Consider the following 27,410-nt stretch of genomic DNA (forward strand, 5'->3'; position numbering starts at 1 on the left):
TTGCACACACGGTGAGATTATCCTGTTAATCGTAGATAAGACCTCGTTACTCCACTTTTTAACTATATAGACCCAGTGAGCAAGTTTGAGTGCTGACTCATTTGTACTGGTGGCTGAGGGATCTATACAAACAGTGTTTTATGACTCCACTATCTCAAAAGCCAAACTGAAAGTTGAGGACATATTCAGGAAAAGATGACGAGTTTTTAGCCGTGACTTTGCCACAGACTGCAGCTTGGAAGAAGTTTTCTAAATTCTTTGAGCCTCCTTTTTTTTAGAGTTTCAGTTTAGCATCCTTAAAAATGAACAGTTTGTACAAATAATCACTGAAGTCTCCTCTAGTTCTGCAGTTTCGTAAATTATTTAGATTAGTATTTGTCCACAGGAAACTCTGGACGGCTGTGTGTGTGTATGTGTGTAAGGAGTCAAAACATAATGCACATGAAATTGATAGCTATTTCATTCACCTCTAAATATGATCATTTATTTAGGCTATATTGACTGTAGCTCTATAATTCAAGGGTACATACTACACTCTACACTTGTGGATCTTTCTCCTTTCCTAGAATAATCTCTGGGAGAGAGGTGGATTTAGAATGCATGAAGATAAACATAATCTCAAGATAAGCACTCTTACTGATTATAGGAAGCTAATATTAACACAAATTGACTGTCAGTTGCAAGGGCAAACTCTCACATATCCAAAGCTGCGCTATAATATTGCTTAGTATTATTTGACAGGAACGCTTGGCATGAAATTTTGGAATTACATGTAGATGACTTTAGAATGAAAAGGACTTTCCTGGTGGCTCAGCTGGTAAAGAATCTGGCTACAGTGCAGGAGACCTGAGTTCAATCCCTGGAGAAGGGAATGGCCTCTAGAATGACACTGTTCTTTGGTTTTGTCATTATTCTGACCTCTCAAATTTACTCTGACTCGTTAAGAATAAGTAAAATGAAAAGTGAGTGGAGGGAAATGCAAAGTGGTATTTGGTCAAAGAGTACAAACTTCTGATTATAAGATGAATAAGTTCTGGGGATCTGATGTTCAACCTGGTGACTATAGTTAACAGAACTGTCTTACATACTTGGAAGTTGCAAAAGAGAATAGATCTGAATGTTCTTACCACACTTAAAAATTATAATTATGTAAAGTAATAGATGTGTTAACTTACCTTATTGTGGGAATCGATTTTGAACCATTTGAATCATTTTGTAAAATATCTCTCACTTTGGATTTGTGTCACATTTTATCATGAACAAATGGACCTTGTGTATTTTTTGACCAGGGATTGAACCTGAGCCCTCTGCCGTGAGAATGGACCTAAGCGGTGGATGGGCCACCAGGGGATTCTCTAATTGAAATTCTTCTTTAAGAGCTGTCCCTTATCCCTCATTTATTTATTTATTCAATTATTTATATCTGTGTGGACTCATGATAATCCCATACCACTATTATTTATTTTGATGCTTAAATTGTTCCAGCTTTTTGAAAATTACCCTTTAATTTAAAAAGTTAATAAAATGAATTATAAGTGAAAGCCGTTATTTGTTGTGGATTGACCAGTACATTGCATTGTAGCTTAAATTCACTACAGTAGTTGATGTCTGTGCATTCTGACAATTCTCGGTCTACCACAACTGGACTCCTCAGTCATGTGTTATATAAGAATGAGGGGGAAAAAAGGAGGAGGAGGAAAAGAAAATGAACACATCTTTGTCTTTTCTCCTCTTCCTGAACTCAGTTAATTCTGCCAATCCCTCATGACAACAAAAGCTTGGCAGTTACTAATAGCAGTTCTTTTGTACAATAAAAAAATTGTGAATTGTTTAAAGAGATGGAAACTTGGATGGCATTCTTGTTCCCCAGTGGTAACTGACTGGATGTTCAGGATGGAATGCTTGCTGACCCCTTGAGCACAGCTATTGTGCTGGGTTAATACTGTGTTTCCGTCTATAGTTTATCACTTGGAGTGCCTATCTAAAACAAACCATCCGGTGTATCCAGCTAGTCCAGGACATCCACTTTGCAACGGATAAGGATTTCCTTGTGCTTAAACTGCGAGGTCTTTTTTTTCTGATCTAGTGGAAAAACATTACTGTATTAGTGTTTTTATTAAATATTTTTCAGTTATTTAATTTTGTTTGCTGTTGTTACATCTAATTTTGTGTTACATTTTATTTTTTCTACTTCTTTAACAGCTTTCATCATATAGTACCTTTTCTCATTTCTCCTTTATTTTTTTATTTTTTTTCTCATTTCTGCTTTATTTATTGGTCTTTTTGGGGGAGGGTTATATATCTTTCTTTTCCTTTTCAACCACACAACTTGAGGTCAGAGTGTATATTAAACATTTTAAATAACCTACATGCTGTGCGCATAGAGAGAGTTCATTGATGTTGAAAAGGGGGAAACGTTGCAATCTTCTTTTTAAAGAGTAAAAATTGTCTTCTATCATTTATGTTGGTGGTTTAGTCGCTATGTTGTGTCCGACTCTTGCGATCCCATGGTCAGTAGCCTGCCAGGCTCCTCTGTCCACGGGATTCTCCAGACAAGAACACTGGAGTGGGTTGCCATTTCCTTCTCCAGAGGATCTTCCCAACCCAGGAATCGAACCCGCATCTCCTGAATTGCAGGCAGATTCTTTTTTTTTTTTTTTTTAGTTCTACCAGTTTATTGCCACCAACCCATCTCCCTCCACCCTCATGCACACATGGTCAGTCATGTAACCCCATGGACTGCAGCCCGCCAGGCTCAACATACTGCCAAATTTTGACCAGTGTATTACATTCATTTGTACTAAAACTAAGTACACATATTGTTACAGTGATGTCATATGGATTGGGGTAAAACTTGCTCTGAAAGGTTGGAAGCAAGTGTGATGTCAAGCCAGAGTCACAAAAAGATTGTGTATGTGTTACAAAAGTACATGAATTTCGCCTCATGAATGTGCAAGAGAATGTATTCAGGACCGTAAGTAGTCCTGCACAGACAGCAACACAGTTCTGAGGAGTGACTAAAAAGAGTGAAGAACCATGGACAGATAAACACTATAGAGGTAATGTGTTGTAATTATTGTTGACTTTTGTAGTCTTGGCTTTTAATCCCTTCAGTGACCCTTGGTCAAATGGAAAAGATGAGCAAAACAGAAACTGTGACATATGTTATTGTTGTTCATTTGCTAAATTGTGTCCAACTCTTCCTGACCCCATGGACTGCAACATGCCAGGCTTCCCTGTCCTTCACTATCTCCTGGAATTTGCTCAGATTCATGTCCACTGAGTCAGTGATGTCATCCAACCATCTAATCCTCTGCTGCCCCCTTCTCCTTTTGCCTTCAGTCTTTCCCAGCATTAGGGTCTTTTCCAGTGGATCAGCTTTTCACGTCAGGTGGCCAGAGAATTTGAGCTTCAGCATCAGTCCTTCCAATGAATATTTAGGGTCGATTTCCTTTAGGAGTGACTGGTTTGATCTTGCAGTCCAGCAAGATTTTGTAGGATCTTCTGAGCCTCTGAGACTTTGGGGCTTAGCCTTCTTTATGGTCCCACTCTCACATCCATACATGACTACTGGAAAAACCAGCTTTGACTATATGGACCTTTGTCACCAAAGTGATGCCTCTGCTTTTTAATATGCTGTCCAGGGTTGTCATAGCTTTCCTTCCAAGGAGCAAGCAGCTTTTAATTTCATGGGTGCAGTCACCATCCACAGTGATTTTAGAACCTAGGAAAGTAGTTAATCTTATTTAATCCTCTCAGGATAGTTGGTATTAAGGTTAATATTAGAATTTTGTGGACTAGAAATTGAGATTGAAAAGTTGAGTTATTTGTCCAAATCATGAAGTTTATAATTGACAGAACTGAAATTCAAATATGGTCTGTTCAATTTCATATCTTAACCTCTTCCTACTTTGTCCAGAGTATATTATATTAATTGCACACCCAAATATACACTGATATTCATTGTGTGCTCAAGCACAGGCATTGACACTTTTACTACATTTCTCATTCAGCTGCCATAGCCATTTGAAGTTGGTATTAATGTTTTACAAATGTGGAAACTGAGGCTTAGACAAGAAAATTATGTGCTTCAAACCTCTCAAAAGGTAAATGGTAATATCAAGGCCTGTACTGAATTTCATTTGACTTTAAAATTTGTTGCTCTGTTTTTATACTTCAATGACTTAACAAAAATTATCCAAAGAGCATCAACTGTAGGTTAGCAAATGCATTGGAGGACGTGAGATACAGACAGACGCCAACTGCACGCTGATACTCCGTTGTCCTCTCCACATTTATGGAACAGTCCTTTTCCCCACTGTTATTGTCTCCACTCTTGAATCTTTTTCTGAAATTGCCTTCTAATCCATGTTTTTCTTTGTTATTTGAGGGCATGTATTAAGTTGCTCAGCTGTGTCCGACTCTTTGCAACCCCATGGACTATACAGTCCATGGAATCCTCTAGGCCAGAATACTGGAGTGGGTAGCCTTTCCCTTCTCCAGGGGATCTTCCCATCCCAGGGATCGAACCCAGGTCTCCCACATTGCAGGGGGTTTCAGCTGAACCACAAGGGAAGCCCAGAATTAACTTTAGTATTATTTATTTAATAGAACAAAAACACATGCTTATTTAAAAGTTCAAGCATTGTAGAAATAACTTTCAAAAGAAGAAATCACTGTAATTACAATACAGATATAACCATTATTAGCAAATGGGCGTATTTTCTTGAGTACTTTATGAACATACTAATTATATATAATTTTTTAAAACATGAAAGCTTTTTTTTTTTTTTGAGAACTTACTTTTTTCACCTAGTAACTCTGATATACCCTGAGTTTTGCCTTTGGTTTTATAGTGTTTGAGTCATTTTACATCGTTTTTAAAAATCTGATAAGGTTAAGTAAAAAACAAAACAAAACTAGCCTCTACTTAGCAGGAGATTAAGAAGCAATATAAATTATTCCTAATCAGCCTTATGCAAAGTGCCTTTCTTGTTGCCTCTGCTTTAATGAAAATAAAAGTCTTTATCTTTCCATTTTTTCTAATGATATAGGTGGTCAAGACTTACAGTTGTCAACAGTCCTCTGCTTTGTATTTTTTTTTTAATATTTTTTTATTTTATTTATTTGACTGTGCCAGGTCTTAGTTGTAGCATGCAGGATCTTTAGTTGCGGCCTGTGTGATCTAGTTTCCCAACCAGGGATGGAACCTGGGCCCCTGCATGGGGGAGTATGGAGTCCTAGCCACTGGACCAAAAGGAAGTCCCTGTTTTCGTATGTTTTGAAGTAAGCAAAAAGGGAATGACACAGATGGCATTATTTCACATAAAGCAGTACTTCTTTTTAGGGGAGGGAGAAGCACTAAGAGTAGAATTGACTTATAAAAACAGAGATGTGTCACAGAAAATAAACATAAATGTCAACACCAAAAAGAAAAGAAAAATATGTAATTTGAAGTAAGTTTTTAAATGCACAGTGTTTTCTGGTTGTGGATGAGTTATATAAAGGATTTTCAACACACATCTACTTACTGTTTAGCAGTTTCCACAAGGAAATTTGCTGGTAGCTGTCTTCCTTACAAAAACATTTAAAAATGCAAACCTAAGATGTTTAAAACATTTTTTTGTGAAAAATTGAAAAGCTTGCATATTCTTTTGCAGTTTGAAGAAACGTTCCAAAGAAAATCACTTTTTAAATTCATTTTTTAAATATTTACTTTATAAATGACCCACAGTGGGTTTTACCATATAAGATTAGTAGTTGAAGAAGACTACCAAGGAGAAATTATATAGTAAACAGTCCAAATACCCAAATTATTTCAACTGTTTGTTCTATGTTCATATATATAGAAGCATGAAAGCTAATACTTTTGAATAAAAGTAATAGATAGCCATGTTAGAATTTAATTGAGGCCTAAAAAATATCCTTTTTTGCCAGTTTGCATAAATTTATTATAAAAGGCCATAATTTTAAAATTTTAATTGTTGGGGACAAATTTCAGAGCTGCCTTATTTCTGGTTTGTTTGGATTTATTCCACTGTAGCTTAGAGGTTTAAAAGGAAATTTGAGTTCTCCTTTCCATCTCAGTAGTAATTTGAGATCCTCAGAAAGGAGGTATCTCCTACTTCTATGGACTTGGACAGGCCTTGGAGTGAAATGGAGTAGGAAGATGGGTGCTCTGCTTAGGTGCTCAGTCGTGTCTGACTCTATGACCCCATGGGCTGTAGCCTGCCAGGCTCCTCTGTCCCCCGGATTCTCCAGGCAAGAATACTGGAGTGGGTTGCCATTTCCTTCTCCAGGGAATCGTCCCAACTCAGGTTATGGAACTCAGGTCTCCTGCACTGCAGGCAGATTGTTTACCCCCTGAGCCACCAGGGAAGCCCAGGAAGATGGGTAATGAAATTAATTAAAAATCTCAGGACAAACACAAGCGATAGTTACTTTGTTTTAAAGCAGAACACTGAAATCACATAAGCCCATGTACTGCTTCCCAGGTAAATTAGATATCTCTCTGTTTATGGTTCTCCAACCATTGTGGATGGCCAGTTAGATGGGGGTATGGGTGCCATTATTATCAACTCAAGTAAAACTCATTGCTCCTTTAATAAGGCCATGCACTAGCCTGTGTGTTTATGTCTGTTTCATTTAAATATATATAGTAATAAGCTCATTGATGTTACTCTGTGATCTTCTGAGTATGGGGGGCTTTTCTAACACTATAGTATTTAAGAATAGTCATTTAGAATGTCTTTAATTTCTCCCAGTTGTGAGCCCAAAAGTTAATATACTGCTTTAAATGTTTAAAAAGTACGTCTCTGCCATTAGCAATGTCTGGAAACTATAAGAATTTCTGCCAAAGTTGTGATCTTATTCTCTCTTGAAAGCACGGAGCTAAACTAAAGCTTGTGTTCAAATGCCTGAGTCAGCTGCTCAAGGCCTATGCTAGGTGCACCCCTGCTCATTTTTCTAGGATGATAAAGTCTCCTTGGTAACCTGAAGCAGTTAACTCTTACTGTCTCTGCCTAGAAAATACATGTATTATAACTAGACATAGAAAGCACCCACATAAACACACATAAATCTTTCTAAATGTTGACATTAGTATTATTGTATCTTCTAGAATTATGTTTAACTTTAGCAGATCTTGTTCAATAACTTATAAGAAAATAATTTTGCCTCTTCTACTGATGGCTGTTAAATTTTTTTAACTTTTCTAGCTTTTTAATTTAGAGAAGAAAGGCATCTACTATTTATTGAATGTTTAATATATGCCTAGAATTTTTACTTGCTTGCAACTGACAAACACACATACGTACAATCTATTTATTAGTAAAGTTTCGAAGGCTTGTAAAGCTTCTAAGGCTATAAAATATTAATACTAGCTATTATGACATTGATAAGCATTGATAATGATCATATCTTTCTAGTTTTTCAGTTCCCTTGATACTACTCTAATGACCTATCACAGTGTAATTTGAGAGGAGGCAGATGGCTGAAGTAACATATATTGATGTTAGCAGAGGAAATGGCAACTGATTTATCTATATTCAACTATTTATTGAAATTTTAATGCTTTTTAAGATTTTAATAATGTTCAGTTTATCTAGTTTTTGACATAAGAACACCGTGCCTCAAATGATAGTAGTTGCCAGTCATAAAGGAGGTAAAAGAAATATACATCTTTAAAAGTGAACTTAAAAAGAAAAATGTTTTCTGTTGATTAAAAGCCATATCTTAATTTGGGACTACCATTGATAGAAAAACCCTTTAATACCATTAATAGAAAGCTACCAGTAATAGAAAAACAAGTACAATATGTTTGTACTTGTTTTTCAAAGCTATGATGGTTTGTTTTCATAACTGTCTCCCTTACTAGACTGGGCATTCCTGAGTGCACAGTCCATGCCTAAGCTGCTCTTGTATTCTCAGGGGCTAGCCTGATGCCTGATACTTGGAAGGTAGCTACAAATGTTGATTGAGTTGAATCTAATTGAAGTAGAGATACCTAGCCTGGAGAAGAGAGAGATAATCTCGAACTTCAGATGTTTGAAGGTCCCTCATGTGGAAGAGATTAAGTTTGTTCTGTATGTCCTCTGTAGACAGCAAACCAGTGAGTGAAAGTTTCAAGTTTCTAAATGCTAAGAGTTGTTTAAAGCTAGATGGTGCTCTCTCAGGAGGTAATGAATCTATCTCCAGATTCATTCGTGTTGTCCAACTACTGAGATAATTCAAGTATTTAATTGCTCATTTTTTCCCTTTACTCGTGTATTCAAACATTTACTGAACAGGCACTGGTCTGAACGTTGGACATCAAGATTGACTAAACCATAAACCCTGCCTTTGGGGAACTTGCAGCCAGCAGGGGAACTGAAGTATTATTAACAAAGGATTACACCCCAGGGTGCTTAGAAGTTATTACAGAGGAGTGAGTAATGGCAACACCCTGGAGAGAGTAAACAGGATAGGCTGCTGAGGAGGTGAGTTGACCAGGCAGGCAAAGGGAGAAGGGAGTCCTGAGAAGAAACAATGTGCAAAGACTCAGAAGTCAGTTTTTAGGATAGAGTAGTGGTGTGTCATTTGGATTACCTGTGCTCTTAAAGCACCCTCTAATCCTAAAATTCTGTGGGCGGGCTCTTTAACTTTGTGTATTTTTTTTTCACTTCATGCCAGATGGTTCCTGTATGTATATATTTCAGTTGCTATTTTTCATAGGAAGTAAAAATACTGACCTTCTCCTTTGACTTTTGTTCATAGTTAAATTCATACGAGAAGTAACACCATATATCAAGAAGCCATCGTTGGTGTCAGATCTGCCCTGGGAAAGTGCCGCTCCCCAGTCACCCAGCTTTAGTGGCAGTGAGGACTCGGGTTCTCCAAAACACCAGAACAGCACCAAGGACAGGAAGGTCATCCCGCTCAAAATGTGCTTTGCTGCTAGAAACCTAAGCATGCCGGACCTGGAGAACAGGTGAGCTGTACCTAAGGAGAACATCCTACTCACAGCTTTGCAAACTTAAATGGATATATTATAATACTGCTTTTGCATATGTTATGCAATATTATGACTGTTGACTAAATTAGGTAAAGAAAAGCATCAATCTGAGATGAGAGAATCACTTCTGGACTTCCATATTTAAATTACTTCACACATATATGTGTATTGTTGTTGTTCAGTCTCTCTGTCTTGTCTGACTCTTTGCGGCCCTCTGGACTGCAGTACGCCAGGCTTCCCAGTCCTTCGCTATCTCCTGGAGTTTGCTTAAACCCGTGTCCATTGAGGCAGTGATGTCATCCTACCATCTCGTCCTCTGTTGTCCCGTTCTCCTCCTGCCTTCAATCTTTCCCAGCATCAGGGTCTTTTCCAGTGAGTCAGCTTTTTGCATCAGGTGGCCAAACAATTTTGGACGAACACACAAGAAACTTAATGATGGTTATCCCTGGGGAGTGAAGTGGGATTAGAAGGTAGAAGGAAAGAAGAGGCCTTTACGTTTCATTTTATGCCTTTATGGAGTGTTAATAATACTCCTTCATTGTGATTATGACTTAATAACTGAAAAAAATCTTGTTCAAGAAACTTCTAAAAATATCTCCATAGAAGGAAATTCCTTATTCTATGGATAGTGAAAAGAATCAGAGATCTTCATTATAGATCAGGTTGCATCAACTACTAATGTCACCCTTGCAAGTTAGCTTCTCTTGACCTCAGTTTCCTCATTTATAAAATGAGAGCATTGGATTGAATAATTTCTAATGTCCCTCCTAGTTATATCACCATTTGGTTTCTATGACTTTGTCTTCATTAATGCCATGAAGTGGTACCATTAAATTTAGTATTAGAATAGACATTAAGGGAAAAAAGAAAGATAATGACAGTTGGGAAGATCCCCTGGAGAAGGAAATGGCAACCCACTCCCGAGTTCTTGCCTGGAGAATTCCATGGACAGAGGAGCCTGGTGGGCTACAGTCCATGGGGTCACAAAGAGTCGGACACAACTGAGTGACTAACTTTCACAAGGACAAACTTTTTATAATCTACTTTGACTTTTATGGTCTCCTCTGATCTGATTGCCTAGTCAGGATGGGATGGTTCACAGAAGACAACAAGAAAGTGAATGACCTTCTTGAGCATCTTAGGCCATAGGGATATAGAAGCTCCTCCTCTGTAGTATATTGTTCTGAGTTCTGCAATCACACAGGCCTTGGTTTGAGTCCCGACTCGGTCACTTGCTCCAAGGAGGGCTCTGAGCAAGTTCCTGCACCTCTGTAAACCTTCATATTCTCACTGGTTAAGAAAAAAGGCTTAATTGTGCAGATTAAATGAGATAACCACATGCAGCCCTTTGCATAGAGTCAAACACACAGCAGGATCATAAGAAATAGTAGCTTAAAAAGTCTTAACTGCTAACTTTAACTTTGTGTGTGTCATTGCAAGCTAATTCTTTATGTCTGAGCCACCAGGGAATCCTGTATATATATATATATATATATATATATATATATACACACACACACACACACACATACGTATACAGACATACACACACACACACGTTTTGTTTGCTTTGCTGTGTGGCTTGTGGGTTCTTAGTTCCTGAGTCTACAGAGGTAAAAGTGTGGAGTCCTAACCACTGGCTGATGCTGCTGCTAAGTCACTTCAGTCGTGTCCGACTCTGTGCGACCCCATAGACGGCAGCCCACCAGGCTCCCTCGTCCCTGGGATTCTCCAGGCAAGAACACTGGAGTAGGTTGCCATTTCCTTCTCTAATGTGTGAAAGTGAAAAGTGAAAGTGAAGTCGCTCAGTCGTGTCTGACTCTTAGTGACCCCCATGGACTGCAGCCTACGAGGGATTTACCACGGATTTACCATGGATCCCTCATCCATGGGATTTTCCAGGCAAGAGTACTGGAGTGGGGTGCCATTGCCTTCTCCACCTAACCACTGGGCCACCAGTGAATTCTCATATATACATATTTTGAAAATTACATTCTGATATGTTTGTATTGTTTTTATTTGCTTTCTTTTAAAAGTTCAAGACATAGAAATTACTTTGTGTTGCATACAGGCATACAGGTTTCTTTGTGAAAGATTATATATATATTGGATCATATGTAAATACAAAATAGCTTGATCTTTGAAGAAATGCTGTTTTTTTTTTTTATACAGTAAGAATTTAATTTGTAAAGTGAATTATCACCTCTTAAATCCAAATTAAATTTTTTTCCTCAAATGAGATAGGTTTATGTAGAAACTTTGATCTGTTAATCATGGACTTTAAAAAAAAAATAGTAAGGACTAGAGTAGAGTTGTAATGTGACTAAAGAAGAACAAATAGCCACTAAATTTGTCAACTGACTGTCAGGCTGAGGAAAGTATTCAGGCTATGTCCCTCCATTATAAATCATTTCTGAGAATGAGAGTAGATTGTTGTCCTAGTCCATCCAAGCTGCTGTTAAAAATAAATAAATAAATAAATAAATAAACTGGGTGGCTTATAAACAACAGAAGTTTATTTTTCATGGTTAGGGGATAGGAGGGAAGTCCAGGATCAAGGCAGTGGCAGACTTAGTGTCTGGTGAAGGCCCGCTTCCAATGGTCATTTCCTTGCCATGTCTACAATGGCAGAGAAGTCTAGAGAGCTCTCTGGGGTCTCTCTCACAGGAGAGTACTAGTCCCATCTGTGAGGGCTCTGCCCTCATGATCTAATTGCCTGACAGAGGCCCCATTTGCTAATCTTGTCATATTTGGGTTAGAATTTTAACATAGGGATTTGAGGCGGAGACACAAACATTTCGTCTATAGCACTTGGAGTGCTGCTGCTATATCTGAGTATTGTCAAAAAAGAAAAAGTATTACACAGTTTCTGTAGGATACTGGAGTTGTGGGAGTGAGGAAAGAAGGAAGGAAGAAGATGAAATGACTTGGCTATATTGCTGAAAGCTCTGCTAGTTTATCATCCACAAAGACGTCTTTCAGAGCTCAATAATCTTGACCTTCATTGAAACTTGGGGCTGCATTCTCTTTAGCACATATGCTAAAGACATTTGATCAATGGTCAAATTTAAAATAGATTTTTAGAACCAAATGGAGAGTGCAGTTTGGGTTACAAGAGTGTATCACACCATGCTCTTTAGTAAGACCATTGATTGGTCTACTTGACCAGAGTGTACTGTACAAGGGAAATTCTTAGAAGAGTCAGGCTGTTGCAGATTCTCAGGCTTAATTCTGTAAAGTAATTCATTTCTGATGTTGCTTGAAATACCAAAGTTGAGGACTTCCCTGGCAGTCCTGAGGTTGACTCCCTGCTCCCACTGCAGGGGGCACAGTTTCAATCTTTGATCGGGGAACTAAGATCCAGTATGCCCCACAATGCAGCCAAAAAAAGAAATAACAAATTTGCATATGATCTGCTTTTTGTAAAATATAAATCGAAAGAGATTCAAAGTTATTCTTTTTTTTTTTTTTTTACCACCCCACCCCGTCCCCCCCAACCACGAAATCCAAAGTTATTCTTATATCACTCTTACTTGCATTCCAAGCGTGCTTTCTAGAGAAAAAGAAAAACAGTAGAATTGCAGGCACCTGGAAGAATTCCGTGTGACTTTGGTTATCCCTGCAGGGGTGTGGGTGCTTGTCCTTTGTGTCTTGGTTAGAAAAAAAAAAGTTAAGAGCCATTGACTCATTAGACTGAAGTTAGGGTGGTGAACTTGGACACTTCAGCCAAGCTATTTGTTTTCCATAAGCCATGGTTTCCTCCTGTAGAAAATGAAAGCTTATATAAGAAGCTTAAATAAGAAAATATAAGAAAGCTTAAATAAGAAAATTATTATAAAATTGGCATAGAATGCTCCCAGTATATTATTATTATACCTGCTGCTGGTGTCCTTATAACCTTAAATAAGTCCCTTAAGTTTCCTGTCCTCCTATTTTTTTCCTTCCATAAAATGAGCATAATAATATATGTTCAACTCTGTTTTTTAGAACTACTTCAAGAATAAATAAGATGGTATCTATAAAATCACTTCGAGCTCATTCATCCTAAAATTTATCTCAGCTCTGTCAAAGGGAATGTCATTACAGGTAACACAACTGCAATGTTTAAAGCCATGGAGAGAAACAGTTCATTTAGGAACAATAAAAATAAGTTTTATCAGGACATCTGTCACCAAGATATTTATCACATTGTAGCCCTAATTTTTTCCCTCATGTTTTATTGTGAAAATCTTCAAACTTATAGCAAAGTCAAAATAATTTTACAGTCAACGTTCATTTTTCTACCACCTAGATTCAACCATTAACATTTTACTATGTTTGCTTTATCACAAATAGGCCCATTTAGCCATCCATCAGTCCATCTTATATTTTTGATTCATTTCAAAGTGAATTGCATACATTACTATGCTTACGTCTACTCAAGCACGCATATAGAGTTCAGTGTTTTTGTTGTAACTTTTTTTCTTTTGAGATACTATCTACATACAATAAAATACACAAACCATAAGTTTTAACAGATGCATTCAATTGTGTAACCCAAGCCTGTCAAGGTACAAAACATTACTCTTAACCCTAGGATGTTTTCTTTTGCCCTCCCCGGTCAATTCCCTCTCCCACAGTCCAAGGCTACTCTTGTTCTGACTTGCTGTCATATATTGGTTTCAACTATTCTAAAACTTCGTAAAATTATAGTCATGTCATGTGTACTTTTTGTGATAGAATTATTTTACTCAATGTAAGATTTTTTTGAATTTATTTTTTAATTGAAGTAAGATTGCTTTACAGTGTTGTGTTGGTTTCCAGTGTAAGATTCTTGAGCTTCATCCTTCCTGTTATGTGTAACAGTAGTTCTTTCTCTTTTATTGCTAAGTATTAGCATATTTTATGGACATACCACAGTTTCATAGTTTCTTTATCAATTTTCCTATTGATGGTTACAATTCTTGCGGGCATACATTTTTAGTTCTTGTGGGTAAGTTCTTAGGAGTGAAACTGCTGACTCAAAGGATAGGTGTATGTTTAGTTTTTTTCAAAAACCTGCGAGACTTTTTTCCAAAGTGGTTGTGCCGTCTTACATTCCTACCAGCCACATCCATACCAACACTGATAGTGTCAGTCTTTTTAACATTAACTGTTCTGATGAATGTGTAGTGGAATCTCTTTGTGGTTCATCCTTTGTGTTTATGTAAAGACTTCTTTGACAGGAGAGGAAAGCAACCTTTTTTTTCCCTCTGTTTCACTACATTGATTTAGTTTGACTATCTAGAGCTGGAAAAAAGTGCCGACTATCAGAATGTGTAAGTGAGGAGGGGGAAGAAATTTATTTGCTTTTTCCACCTCTCCTCTTTCAAGACCTCACTAGATGCTTCTGATCATTATAAGCAGTTCATTGTGGAAACTGAAAGCTAAATAAATAATGACAAACTCCAGGGAGAGAACATGAGCCTGTTCCTTAGCAAACAGCATTATGGGCAGTGCAGAGTTTATCGAGAAAAAGGTGTTCTTAAACACTGCTTTTCAGAAATGTAACTGTTATCATTGAAGAGGTTCACAAAGTCTGGGTCATCTTCGCTTTGGCCGTTTTCCATGTAAAAGGTAAATTTTGGCTTTATAACATACAACAACATGATTATTAATTGAACATTATTATAAATTGAACTCATACTTTATGACAAAGACTTTTCTGAACAGAAGAAATAAAGCAGGCTAGACTTACAGAATCTTATACCCTGTGGACCTAACCATGATCTGATTCATCTGGTCAGAATGTAATTGCTTTTCTCAGGAAATCCTCAGTGGTTTGACTGGAGGCCAGACCTCTTCACACTGTAGCTGTCTCCTCCTCTCTCCTGTGGGCCCAAACAATGACTGGCAGACTGCCTCCAAACTCTTAGTAGTTTTCATTTGAATTTGTCTTTTAAGACAGCAGTCAACATTAGGAAACACTTTGTTCCCTTTATCAGTTCCAGGGGCTGCTTCTTCAAAGGCAGACTTCTGGATCCTAGAATCATTAGTCCTGTTGTGGAGTTTATGTTCTGTTTCTTCTAATTTAATTTCCTATTTTACAATCATATTTTAAGAAACACTGCAAATTTTCTCTTTTGATGAAAAGTTGGTGATTCTGTCCTAGGGAACTGTTTTACTTCCTGTTTTCCCCTTTTTTAGCCTAGTGGTCCCATGATCTTCTGCTTAATCAGGTTAAGTTTATTTTATAACAGACTTATTTTCCTTTCTTTCACTTATTAATAAGTAGGAACTTTAACATCAGGATTTTCAGAGTTTTAACTATGGCCAAGGGCCTGTGCCTGAGAGACTCTCACAGGAACTGTATGAGGTCTGAAGGCTTTTTCAGAAAGTGAACGTTTTGTGCCCAGAGAAGGAAGAGCTGATTCCTGCCTTTAGTGTTAAGTAGGTCAGTAGGAGGAGTGAAAGAAATTTTTCATCATGGTTTTGCGACTGAACTTTTAGCACGTGATTAAGGATGTTAAGCTGGTCACAGTGCCAAAGCAACCAGGTAGAAATGAACAGCCTCTGTAGAAAATGGTCAGCCCAGTAAAGGGCCTAAACTAAGGACATCCCTGGCTCCTGCATTCAGTGTGGTGGGATGAGGGTGGAGGTCAGGCTTCTGCTGGATTGAGGGTGGGGCAGTCACTAGCTGCTGGGTGTGGGGAATGCTGAACTGGTCAGCTGGCCTCTCTATTTTAGCTGCGTGCTTTACTCCCACTTCCAGAGGTAACTGGTGCCTCCAATTCCTTGGTCTCTTCAGGATTCTGCAACATGGACTGGCTCGGGTTTGACTCTCCCCTACTTTTCTTAGGTTTGCTAAATCATTTAACTTCTCTGTCTGCTTGCCAGCTTCCAAAATTTTGTTGTAGTCGCTCCTCTGATCTTCTCCCTGAGTTTGTAGGATTATGCTTTTTAAAAATTCCCTTTAAATTTGTAAATGACTCCTTAGATAAAATACCAGAAGCACAGTACATTAAAGAAAACTTTACAAGTTGAACTTTATTAATAATACAATGAAAGCTGCTGCTGTGTAACAGACACTGTGTACTAGGGTTCTCCAGAGAAACAAACAATAGGATGGATAGATAGGTTTATTTACTTATTATAGGAATTAACTCATGCAGTTGTGGAGACGAAGTCCCATGGTCTGCAAGCTGGAGAAATAGAAAAGCCAGTCTTAAAATTCACCCCAAGTTCAAAGGCCCAAGAACCAGGAGCACCAGTGTTTGAGGGCTGGAGAAGATGAATGTCCCAACTTAAAAACAGAGCAAATTTGCCTCTCCTCTGCTTTTTTTATTCTATTTATGCCCTCGGTGAATTGGATGATGCCCAGCCGCACTGGCAAGGGCCGTCTCCTTTACTCATTCTACTGGTGATGCTAATCTATTGCAGAAACACCTTCACAGACACACCTGGAAACAATGTTTTACCAGCTACCTGGACATACCTTACTTAGCCCAGTCAAGTTGACACATAAAATTAACCATCACGCACTGTTAAGAGAACAAAGAGATAAGCTGAGGACTGGGAGAAAAATCTTTGTAAAATACATATGAAATAAAGGACTGACAACTGAAATATACAAAGAATTCTAAAACTCAGTAATAAGAAGACAACCCAATTTCAAAATGGGCAACAGACACTTCACCAAAGAAGAAATAGAGATGACAAATAGGCAGATGAAAGGTGCTAAAATCATATTCCATTAAGGAATTGTGAATTAAAACAATAAGATGTCACTGTACACATACTAGAATGGCTAGAATCCAGCCAATAGTACCACATGCTGGTAAAGACGTACAATACCAGGAAGGCTTAGTCATCAGTGAGGGGAATGCAGAATGATACAGCTACTTTGGAAGACAGTTCGGCAGTTTCTTACAAAGCTAAACATAGTAGTCTTACCATGTGACCCCACAATTGTGCTCCTTAGTATTTACCCAAAGGAGTCAAAAACTTAGGTCCACACAGAAACCTACACATGAATGCTTTAATCATAATCGCCAAAATTTGAAAACAACCAAAAGGACCTTCCATAGGTGAATGGATAAACAAACTATGGTTCCTCCAGACAGTGGAATATTATTCAGCCAGAAAAAAGTAAGCTCTCAAGCCACAAAAGACATGGAGGAGCCTTAAATGCATATTGTTAAGTGAGAAAGTTACATACTACAGATTTCTTGGAAACAGATCAACAGTTGCCAGGAGTTCAGGGCCAGGGAGTTGGGGTAATGTACTGTTTTAAATCTTCTATAATAAGTGTATAATTTTTTTTAGAGAATAGAATCATTTTTTAGTCGACAAATATCAATATTTATGTTAAGGACCATGTCAGCAACAATTGATATAGTGAAAAATAACATTAAAAGGAAAAAAACATTATAAGATAGTATAGAAAACTAAATAAAGGTCAGTGTGAATATTAAGCTATTTGTCAGAAATGTCTTTTCTTCTCTCTACTTATTCTGGGCTTTTTGGATGGAAGAGTTCCTCCTGCCTAGGAGTGTATGTCCTGCTGGTGACTCAGCAGATAGTTTCATCCTTTTTGGGTCCAATTAAATCTCCCCAGGCCATTTCTCTTTTGTAATCTACCTTACATCACACCATAAAATTATTTTGTAGCTTATTATTTTTAATTGTGATAAAATACACATAACATAAGATTTACCATTATAAGCATTTTTCTGGAGGAGCAAATGGCAATTCATTCCTGTATTCTTGCCTGGGAAATCCCATGGACAGAGGAGCCTGGTTGGCTATAGTCTATGGGGTTGCAAAGATTCAATCCCATGACTGAGCAGCTGAGCACACACATGCACACACACACACAACATAAAATTTACCATCTTAACTATTTTTAAATGTGTAGTTCAGTGGTATTAATTATATTCATATTACTATAATACCAATCTTCAAAACTTTTTCCTCTTGTACAACAAAAATTGTACCCATTCAACTGCTCTCCATTTCCCTCTCCTCCCACCCCCAGCCACTACCATCCTAGTTTTTGTTTCTGTGACTTTGACTACTCTAGGTACCTCATATAAGTGGACTCATATAATATTTGCCCTCTTCTGATAGGTTTGTTTCATTTAGAATAATCCTCTCAAGGTTCACTCGTACTGTGTAGCATGTGTCAGAGTTTCTTCCCTTTTTAAAGCTGAATATTATGTATGTGTGTGTGTATCCCATTTTGTTTATCCATCCCATTGATGGACATTTGGGTCATTCCCACCTTTTGGTTATTGTGAATGATGCTCCTCTGAACCTAGGTGTACACATATCTCATAAAGTTAATTTTTTAATTCATTGTCTTGATCGTACTGTCCCCTTGTTCAGAATCCTCAGTGATTCCACGTTGCTTACCAATTAATATCCAGACTTAACCTGCTATTCAAAACCCCCAAAGTTTTAATCTCAAACTACTTCTTGCTGTATTTAGCTATAGGTTAGGAAATCAAATAAGCTCATCAGAACTATAACTAAAACAGAAGCAAAATAGCTTGTGACTTGCAATCTAAAGATGCTTCAGGTATGGGCTTTGTGAAGTGTTTCGACTGGTCACAGATCTTATTTTATGTTTTGACTATTTTCTAGAACTCTTTGGCCTATTTGGCTGTTGCTGTAAAACTGTGAAGTCATAAGAAACATGGATAGACTGGTGGGTAGACCTTCAGGTAGCTAGCAGGGTAAGTCTAGTGGGAGGGCATGTCAGTGGATAAGTAGGTAGGTAGCATGGATAGATGTGTTTATAAGCTGTATACCAGTTTGGTAAGTGTGCCCTAGTGGTGAAGAGGCCCCCATTGCAGTCCTGCTTTGCTGCTAACATCTCAGGAGTGCCTTTTTGAGCCAAGAATTCTGTGGTAGTCATCACAGTTCTTTATAGAAGTAGTTTTTGTAACTTGTATATTAGTTAAATATAAACTTTCTGCCTTCCCCATTAGATGATAGGCCCAGTGAGAGGAGAGACTAGTTTTTCTCTATTTTTTTCACTATTGTATCTCTAGGACAGTGTCAAGCATAGAATCTAGAAAACAGTAGGTTTTCATTAAATGTTTATTTAAGAAAGGATGGACTGACCAGAGCTCAAATGAGAATGAATATTTGCCACATTGAGTATGGCAAGTTAAAATATGTGGAATTTTTTTTTTTAATATGTGGAATTATAAAGGAATTTCTAAATATGACCAGAGAGGGGGATGGCAAGCTTCAAGGCAGACATGCTGGTTGGTGTACCTGTAAACCAGTCATGTTTGTCAGGTACTGTGGGATCTCGTGACAGGGCTGCAAGGAAGCAAAAACTGTCTTCAGAAAGATGAAAGAATAAGAAGTTCTCTCCTTGGTCAGTGGCAGTTTGTCAGTTTTCAGCCTACCATGAAAAACACTCCTAAGAGCTTTTTATTTTTTCCCTTTTAAAAGATATAAATATTCACTGTTAGAGCACAGTGGTGAACATATGCTAGTCATTTATTGATTGATTTTTAAAATTCATCTTGGCAAAAGCTTTGATCAAAACACAAGATAGTACCCAGCAAATTGCTTTATAAGGAATTGGTTGCATGTACCTTTAAAAAAATTTAAATAAGTCCTAAAGGTTACTTTTGAAGTAGAGATTGTTCTCAGTTGAGCATTAATAAATAATAGTCATAGAGTTGAAGATTTCTTAACTATTTTTCCTCCACTACTTGGAGGATGATTTAATCATTCGGCATTACCCAGATCCTAGAAAACAATTCCAAATTTTCATAGAGAGTCGTATTCTTCAGCTATTTTATTTCACACAGTGGAAATTTCAGTTCAATTTTTGGCAATAAGTTTTACTTACCTAGCAATTCTATATACCAGAATTTTCTAAGTATTTAAAAAAAAAATTCTTTCATTACAATGTGCCCATGAGATTCAACAAGCAGGCTCTCCATTTCTTTGACTTGGAAATGAAGGTGGAGCGAAGTGTTCTTGCTACGGATTCTATACTAGGTTCTCTCATTTCAGGTCATTTCATGAATACTGAAACAGCAGACCCAGCAGTTAGTCTTTCTGGTGATGATCTTTCCACATGTGGATTTCTCTGGGATTGGACTCTAAGGAATTAAGAAAAAGCATTTATATTCTGGAATGTAAAATTAAAGTTGATTTTCAGTTATGTATGTTGAACCATGGCAGTTTTGATGGCTTCTGATCTAGCTCATTTTCTTTTTTCTTTTTCCACACAGATTGATAGAGCTCCATTCTCCTGATAGCAGGAACACGTTGATCCTCCGTTGCAAGGATACAGCCACAGCACACTCCTGGTTCGTAGCTATCCACACCAACATAATGGCTCTCCTCCCACAGGTGTTGGCTGAACTCAATGCCATGCTGGGTGCCACCAGCACAGCGGGAGGCGGCAAGGAGGTTAAGCACATTGCCTGGCTGGCAGAACAGGTAGGCTGGGAGGCAGGGCGAGGTCTCACCGGGTCACCGTTCAGAGCCAGGATTGTTCCCCCATTTCGTATGTCTGGAATATTTATCACACAGTCAGGTCGCCAATGCCTAACTTGTAGATCTTTTGTTTCTCCTCCCCTAGTCTTTAGCTGTTTATTGCTAATTATCACTTCCACCAGAAGAATTGACTGTCATGATAGTCATCATCATAACATAACTATGAAGAGATTCTTATCATTTCTGTCCTTAGTGACTGGAGATAAATTTCATGATTTTAGAATGGAATCAGCAACTCATTTTGCAAAGGGCTATTAGTGCCACGACTACTTAAGTCAGCCATGATAGCAGCAAAACAGTCATAGACAGCATGAACATGAATAGATATGGCTGTGCTTTAATAAAACTTTATTTACAAAAACAGATAGTGGGCTGTACAGGTCATAGTTTCCCAATTCTTGCTCTAGTCTATTGACAGAGTTTCAGAGACAACAGGCTTACTATCCTGATCTGGGAAAAATTTAAAATATACAAAATATTTTACAAGCTATTAAACACATGTGCAGTTGTCTTCTACAACTGACAAATGGAAAGAAACCAGAAAACTTAAATAGAGGTTGGGTGAAAGGAAAGGAAGAACATAACCCTAGTCAGTTTAGATCTAAAGTTTGACAAAAGGGAGACTAAAAGTTCTACATGATGTTACAACACATCCTTTTTCTTTCGGGGCCTTCACCGTCAGTTGGGCCAGAGGGAGCTGAAAACAAACAGGATTAGGGAGTCAAAGATGAGTGTTCATTCGAGTGCTAACTGTTCTTCATTGGTTTTCTTTTTAAAAGTTCCTTTATATCTTTGCACCCTAGTTCCTTCGTGTGTGCCAGGGGGGCAGGGATTGCATCAGTATCAGCCCAGAAAGGTTTTGTTCTTTTGTGTTGTTGTTTTGTTTTATTTTAAATACAGTTTCAGAGTCTGGCTCCCCGTGGTCCCCCTCAGGAGTCCCCATTTGGTAGACTGATGGTGGGGCCTGGCAATCTCATTTGCTCCCCCAGGTGAATCAGTTTTGGACTCCACTGAACTATTTATTTTCAGCTGTGAAATTTTATGAACACTTCAAATAATGATTCTAATAAATTAGAACACAGAATTAGTACTGTGATGATTTCTAGGAGGCATGACTAGAATAAGCAGAAGAAACTAATGAAAATCATGGTGTAAGTACTTATGACTTTGAAAGTTTTAGTATTTTATCATTGTTTCTATGTTTTTATATGCTGGTTGAAAAACTCAATGGAGTGGTAGTTCTGTGCTTTTGGCAATGTTAGAAATCTTCATGATTTAAAAGAATACTTCCACAAGGTTCTAAGATTAAAATGAGAAGTTAATAAGTGAAGTCTTACCCTCCTTCTGGTTCCCCATCCACCTAATTCCCACCCCTCAGCCCCCAGAAAGGTAATCACTTTGATTCCTTTATAGTGACTCTTTTGAGAGTTTCTTATGCAGATAAAAGCAAATATGAAATATGTTCTTTTTCTCTTTTATAAAAGAAGAAAGCATATTATGCACACTACTTTATATCAATACTTTGCTGGTTTTTTTCATGAAACAGTATATCCTGGAGATCTTTTTATATCAAAACATATGGAGCATTCTTTTTTACAACTGTATAGTTTTTCATTGTGTGGCTGTAGTTAAATAAGCATTTCTTCCAGTGTTGTTGTCATAATCTTGTGCCCTGATAAAGAATGAATAACCTTGCTATAATGAATAACCTTGTAGTTTGTCCTTTCACACATGTGCTGTCCAAACTCTTTGGTTCCAGAATCCAGATAGAGCAGGTAACAAGAGAATACACATTATCTGAATGTATTTGGTTCTTAAGTTTCTGGTAGTAAGTTGTAAAACTTTGGTTAGAAAAGGATTTATCTAAAATTTCAGCATCATTTCCTGAGCTTTGATCATTAGAGTTCATAGAACTGAATATTTGTATATCTGTAGGATACATCTCAGAAGTGCAGTTTCAAAGGGTTTATTAATAACCTATCTCTATAAGGCAAATTACCCCCAAGACTTGTGTCTTTGGAATAACACTTATGTCCCACAGTTTCTAAGGACTGTGAATCTGGTAGCCATTTAGCGGGGTGGTCCTGGCCCAGGACCCTTCAGGAAGTTGCAGTCAAGCTGTCAGCCAGGGTGGCAGTCATCTGAGGGCCAACGTGACTCATTTATATCGCTGTTGGCAGGAAGTCTCAGTTCCTTGCTGCTTGTAGGCAGAAGTCTTCAGCTCCTTGCCATGCAGGCCTTTCCACAAAATTGCCTGAGTGTCCTCAAGATACAGCTGTGGGTTTCCCTCAGAGCAAGTGATCTGAGAGAGAGAACAAGACAGACACTACAGTACCTATGTGGCTATGACCTAGGCTCTTCTTCTCTCTTCTTTTCATTAGAAGTGAGTTATTACTAAGTCCTGTCTACACCCCAGGGCTCCAGCTTTTAAAGGGAAGAATGGTAAAGAATGTGTGGACATCTTTTTAAACTACCACAAAAGATATAGGCATTTGCATCAGTGGGCTTCCCTGGTGGCTCAGATGGTAACAAATCTCCTGCAATGCAGGAGACCCAGATTCAATCCCTGGGTTGGGAAGATCCCCTGGAGCAGGAAATGGCAACCCACTTCAGTATTCTTGCCTGGAGAATTCCATGGACAGAGGAGCCTGGCAGGCTGCAGTCCATGGGGGTCGCCAAGAATCAGACAGGACCAAGCGACTGACACACACAACCACAAACACTGGGACTAACACTTTGTATCAGTAATTTTGATAGATATTGTCAAATTGCCTTCCATCAGGACTGAACTAATTTAAATTCCCACCAGCAATATATGAGAGTTGCCAGACTTTTAAAGTGGAGTTAATTTGGTTTATGCTATATACAGACCAGAAGAAAGGAGAAAAATAAAGCCATAAATCCATCACAGTCTGCCCTTGATGGACTATATTTTATGTGTGTGTTTCCTCCACTCAGTTATGAGCTCTTCAAAGACAGGAGCACATTTCTCTCAAATCTTTCACCCCAAAGAACTTAGCCTAATGCTTTGTATATAGTAGATATTCAGTAATTTTTTCCTTTGTCTACATATATACATGCAAAAGGCAAGTAGACAGGTCATTAATTATAAAACTATCCAGGAACATAAGCCCAGGGTTGGGAAACAATACTAAGTTGAATAGTTTCAAGTTCTTTAAAAAATACTACTACAGAACTAATCCAAAGTGCTGTTTTTAAACTATTCATGATTTTTACTTTTTCCAAGTAGTTGTTTGGGTTGCCCAAATCAAATACACTCAGAATAAGGTGTTCAGGCAAGATTGGATATCGTTTCTCAGAGGAATTTTATAATGAACTTACATATCCAGGAACTATCCAGGAACATAAGCTCAGGGTTGGGAAACAATACTAAGTTGAATAGTTTCAAGTTCTTTAAAAAATACTACTACAGAACTAATCCAAAGTGCTGTTTTTAAACTATTCATGATTTTTACTTTTTCCAAGTAGTTGTTTGGGTTGCCCAAATCAAATACACTCAGAATAAGGTGTTCAGGCAAGATTGGATATCGTTTCTCAGAGGAATTTTATAATGAACTTACATATCTGATAAAAGTTAAACGAGGTAAATGCCAAAGCCTTCTTTAATTGTAATATTATTTAATTCTATGAGTGTGAAAATGACCAATATATTTTTAGATCATATAAATCTTTTTAAAATAGGTAAGCATTTCTTTTAGCAATAGATATATTTCCTGAAAAGCATACACGTAATTGAAACTGTTTCAGTCGTACCTAGAAAAGATAGGCATTTGGGGCAGATAACTTAAGGAAGGATTATTTATTTAACTTTAATGATCTTTCTTTAATTTATCTGTTAGTTATTTCACATTGTCATAAATTGAGTTTGCCTAAAATAGGGAAAACCTAGGCTATAGATGTTCGGTAGCTAATAAATAATTTCTGTGCAAGGGACTTATCTCTTTATTGATGATGATTTTTATGTGACTGATAACTATAATTTTTATATTCTTATTATTTATATTCTTATATTCTAACTATACCTCTTATATTCTTAAGAGGGAATTTTCTTTAAGTCTACCAAGGGGGAGACATATGTTATCTACAAAATAAGTATTTTAGGCATTTGAGTATTGATGGAAAAGCCAAGATAGCCAAAGAAAGCTTTGTTTTCACACTTTCTACTTTGTCCCTCATTATTCTCAAAATGTGTCAAGATTCAAATTAGAAACATATACACTAAATCAGGATTAATGGCACAGTTTATTTTTGCTCTATGTTTTCTATTGTAATACTAAAATGCATAAAGAACAGAAGTATATCACCTCTTAAAAAGATTTGTAGGATGAAGAGATTTAGGGAATGAATAATAACTATGGTTAATTTTTTCATCTTTAGTGCTATTCAACTCTAGTTGTTAAAAAATAAAATTTGGAGAGGACCATTGTTTGGCCAGGTGTACACATGTGTGGGTGTTGAAACACAAGCAAAGCAGAACCCTAACATTAGTATCCTTTTTTCCTCTGGCCAAAAACTCGATAGCAGGGGAAAAAAACCACCTCAGCAGCTGAGCCCCAAGGCTGCTTGTACTGATACCACAACCGAAAACACATGCTATATATAGCCAGTGGCATTCTGATTCCAGCGAAGGCAAACAGTCCCCTTGTAAGTTAAGGCAGACAGACAAACAGAATGACTGAAACTGAGGTTTCATTTTTCTCCAGTGATTAAGTAGAAGAGGGAAAAGATATTCTCCAAAAGCGAAGGACTTGAAAGAGCTAAAGAATAAACACTTTTTAAAAATTGTTTATTGAAAACAGAAGTTCTCTGTCTTTAATATGGATATTGTTTCTATTGACATTAGCAGTTTTCCTTTCTCTTCTTTGAGAAGAAATACACTTAATTTAGATTTTCTAAATGCATATACTGTGACCTAGCGTTCACAATCTGTCTTATAACTTAGCAAAAAAAGTTCATTTAAAAAATTAGGTTATCATTTTATCCCTTTGGGAAGATAGATTTTTATATTATTTTCCCTATGAAATATTGTCCATAACAATCTCAGAGGCAAAGACTTAGTAGTGCATATAAGCTAGAAATCCCTTTGGAGTATCTGTGACCCCAACATTGAAGAATCCAAGACAGCCTCTTTACAGCTGATACTTTCCCTCCAGATATCACAGTCTTAGTCTTTCAGCCTAGATGTATAAAATCTTAGAAAGACATCACAGTCTTTACCCATAGACCTATAAAGTCTTAGAAAACTCAGGTTCACCAGTAAGGAAAGAGTTAATTATTTCTCCTGTATTTTGCTAGAATTCTCAGGGTTGGGTCATATATTTTGGGCTTTCAGCACATGGTTGAACATGGGTAGCTTCACTGGCTGGAATTCAGTTTCCACTCGTGGAATCCAGTCATAGCTCTAGCAGAAATAGAGGCTCAGTGTAGATGTTACAACACAGAAATGAACCACTCAGGCCACTTTTCAGATTATAGATGTATTCTTAAAGTGCTCTGACATGTTCATATTACCTTCAGAAGTCATTAAGGAAGAGAAGATAAAAGGTGGATCTGAAGACAAGTGAGAGAAAAGTGATTCATCAATTTTAAATTTACCTCGAAGCCGTCAGTGATAGTGAGCTGAAAAGTTGAGGGTTGAAATACTCTGTTATTAAGCGCTCCCTGCTCAAAGGTCTCATCTTAGGAAGGCAAACATTTTGATGATACCAGGGGTTTACTTGAACATAGTCTTTTGCTTTTTGGCCTTGGATCCTTGACAATATATATAAATAGTGGTTGTTTTCCTACGTTTTTAAACTATCACAGAGATAACTGAGCTTTGTGCAATTAAATGCAATGGTACATTTGAAACTGAAGCATAAACTTCCTGAACTGTAATGGGGATCTTTTTGACAATAGTTTATATCAGTGTTTTCCAAAATAGAACATAGTTGGTCATTTTGCCATTTTAAAAAGATAAAATAGAAATTATCAGAGTGCATTGTACAAAGGATAGGAATTTTGGTTGTTGAGGAAATTTTTAAATTCAGTGTTTATATATGTGTGTGTTGAGTTGCAATATAAAATGTATTTCTTATAGCAGGTCTTGATCAAAAATATTTTTGATATTTAGATTCTACAGACTTACTTGGTAACAGTTTCTATCTTGCACTTACATACTAAAACTATTACCATTTTGAACTGAGTGCTGTGTATTTAATTAGAATTGGTGATAATTAGTTATTGTGGAGTAGGGGGAAGAAACTGTGTCATATCATTAGAAAATGTGTGTAATTCACTCAGGGAGCACTTTTTCCAGCTACACAATCTACTTCACACCTCCCAGTGGAGAGGCCCTGCCAGTGTGAAGGAACCTGTGGGCCGTATCCTTTGTCTCACATGGGTTAGGATGGGGAGGCAGAATGGAGACCCACTGTCTTAGGTGGTCACTGAAGGATCTTTCACAGTTGCATATCATTATAGTTAGCTCTACTTTCTGGATCTCACCTCTGTAACAGGCAAAGCTAGATGGTGGAAGGCAGCAGTGGAGACCTGTCCTCATGGCCGTGACTGAGAAGGACCTGCTGCTTTATGACTGTATGCCATGGACCAGGGATGCCTGGGCATCACCATGTCATAGCTACCCTCTTGTTGCCACAAGGTAAGACTAAAGATGACAAAATATCTGTCCTACTCTGCTTCTACGAAGGAATTTTAAAACAACTTCTGTTATCTTTTAGGTGCCTAAAATAGCATTCAAGCAGCTGATGTAGACGATATAGACAAAAACTTTTCTTTCACAACCCTACTGATCATTTTTGCAGCTCCTAGCTCAGAATATATGGTTTCTGTCACTAGTATTTTTGTGTGTATTTTTTAAGTTGTCAAAGCAGCTCCCTAACTGCTCTTTTCAAGACTTGCTTACTTATGA

At 37.5% G+C, this 27,410-nt stretch overlaps 1 protein-coding gene across 1 annotated transcript in view; it reads left to right on the top strand.

Moving 5' to 3' along the window:
* The window catches only part of SNTB2 (syntrophin beta 2), a 70,071-nt gene that overhangs the window by 25,050 nt on the left and 17,611 nt on the right, over positions 1-27,410 (top strand). The window contains exons 2-4 of the mRNA XM_061138826.1: positions 8,755-8,968; positions 20,212-20,422; positions 26,998-27,140. Coding sequence (XP_060994809.1) covers positions 8,755-8,968; positions 20,212-20,422; positions 26,998-27,140 — 568 coding nt within the window. The remainder of the gene's footprint in view (positions 1-8,754; positions 8,969-20,211; positions 20,423-26,997; positions 27,141-27,410) is intronic.

Source organism: Dama dama, chromosome 4 (genome assembly GCF_033118175.1).
Source record: "Dama dama isolate Ldn47 chromosome 4, ASM3311817v1, whole genome shotgun sequence".
NCBI lineage: Eukaryota > Metazoa > Chordata > Mammalia > Artiodactyla > Cervidae > Dama > Dama dama.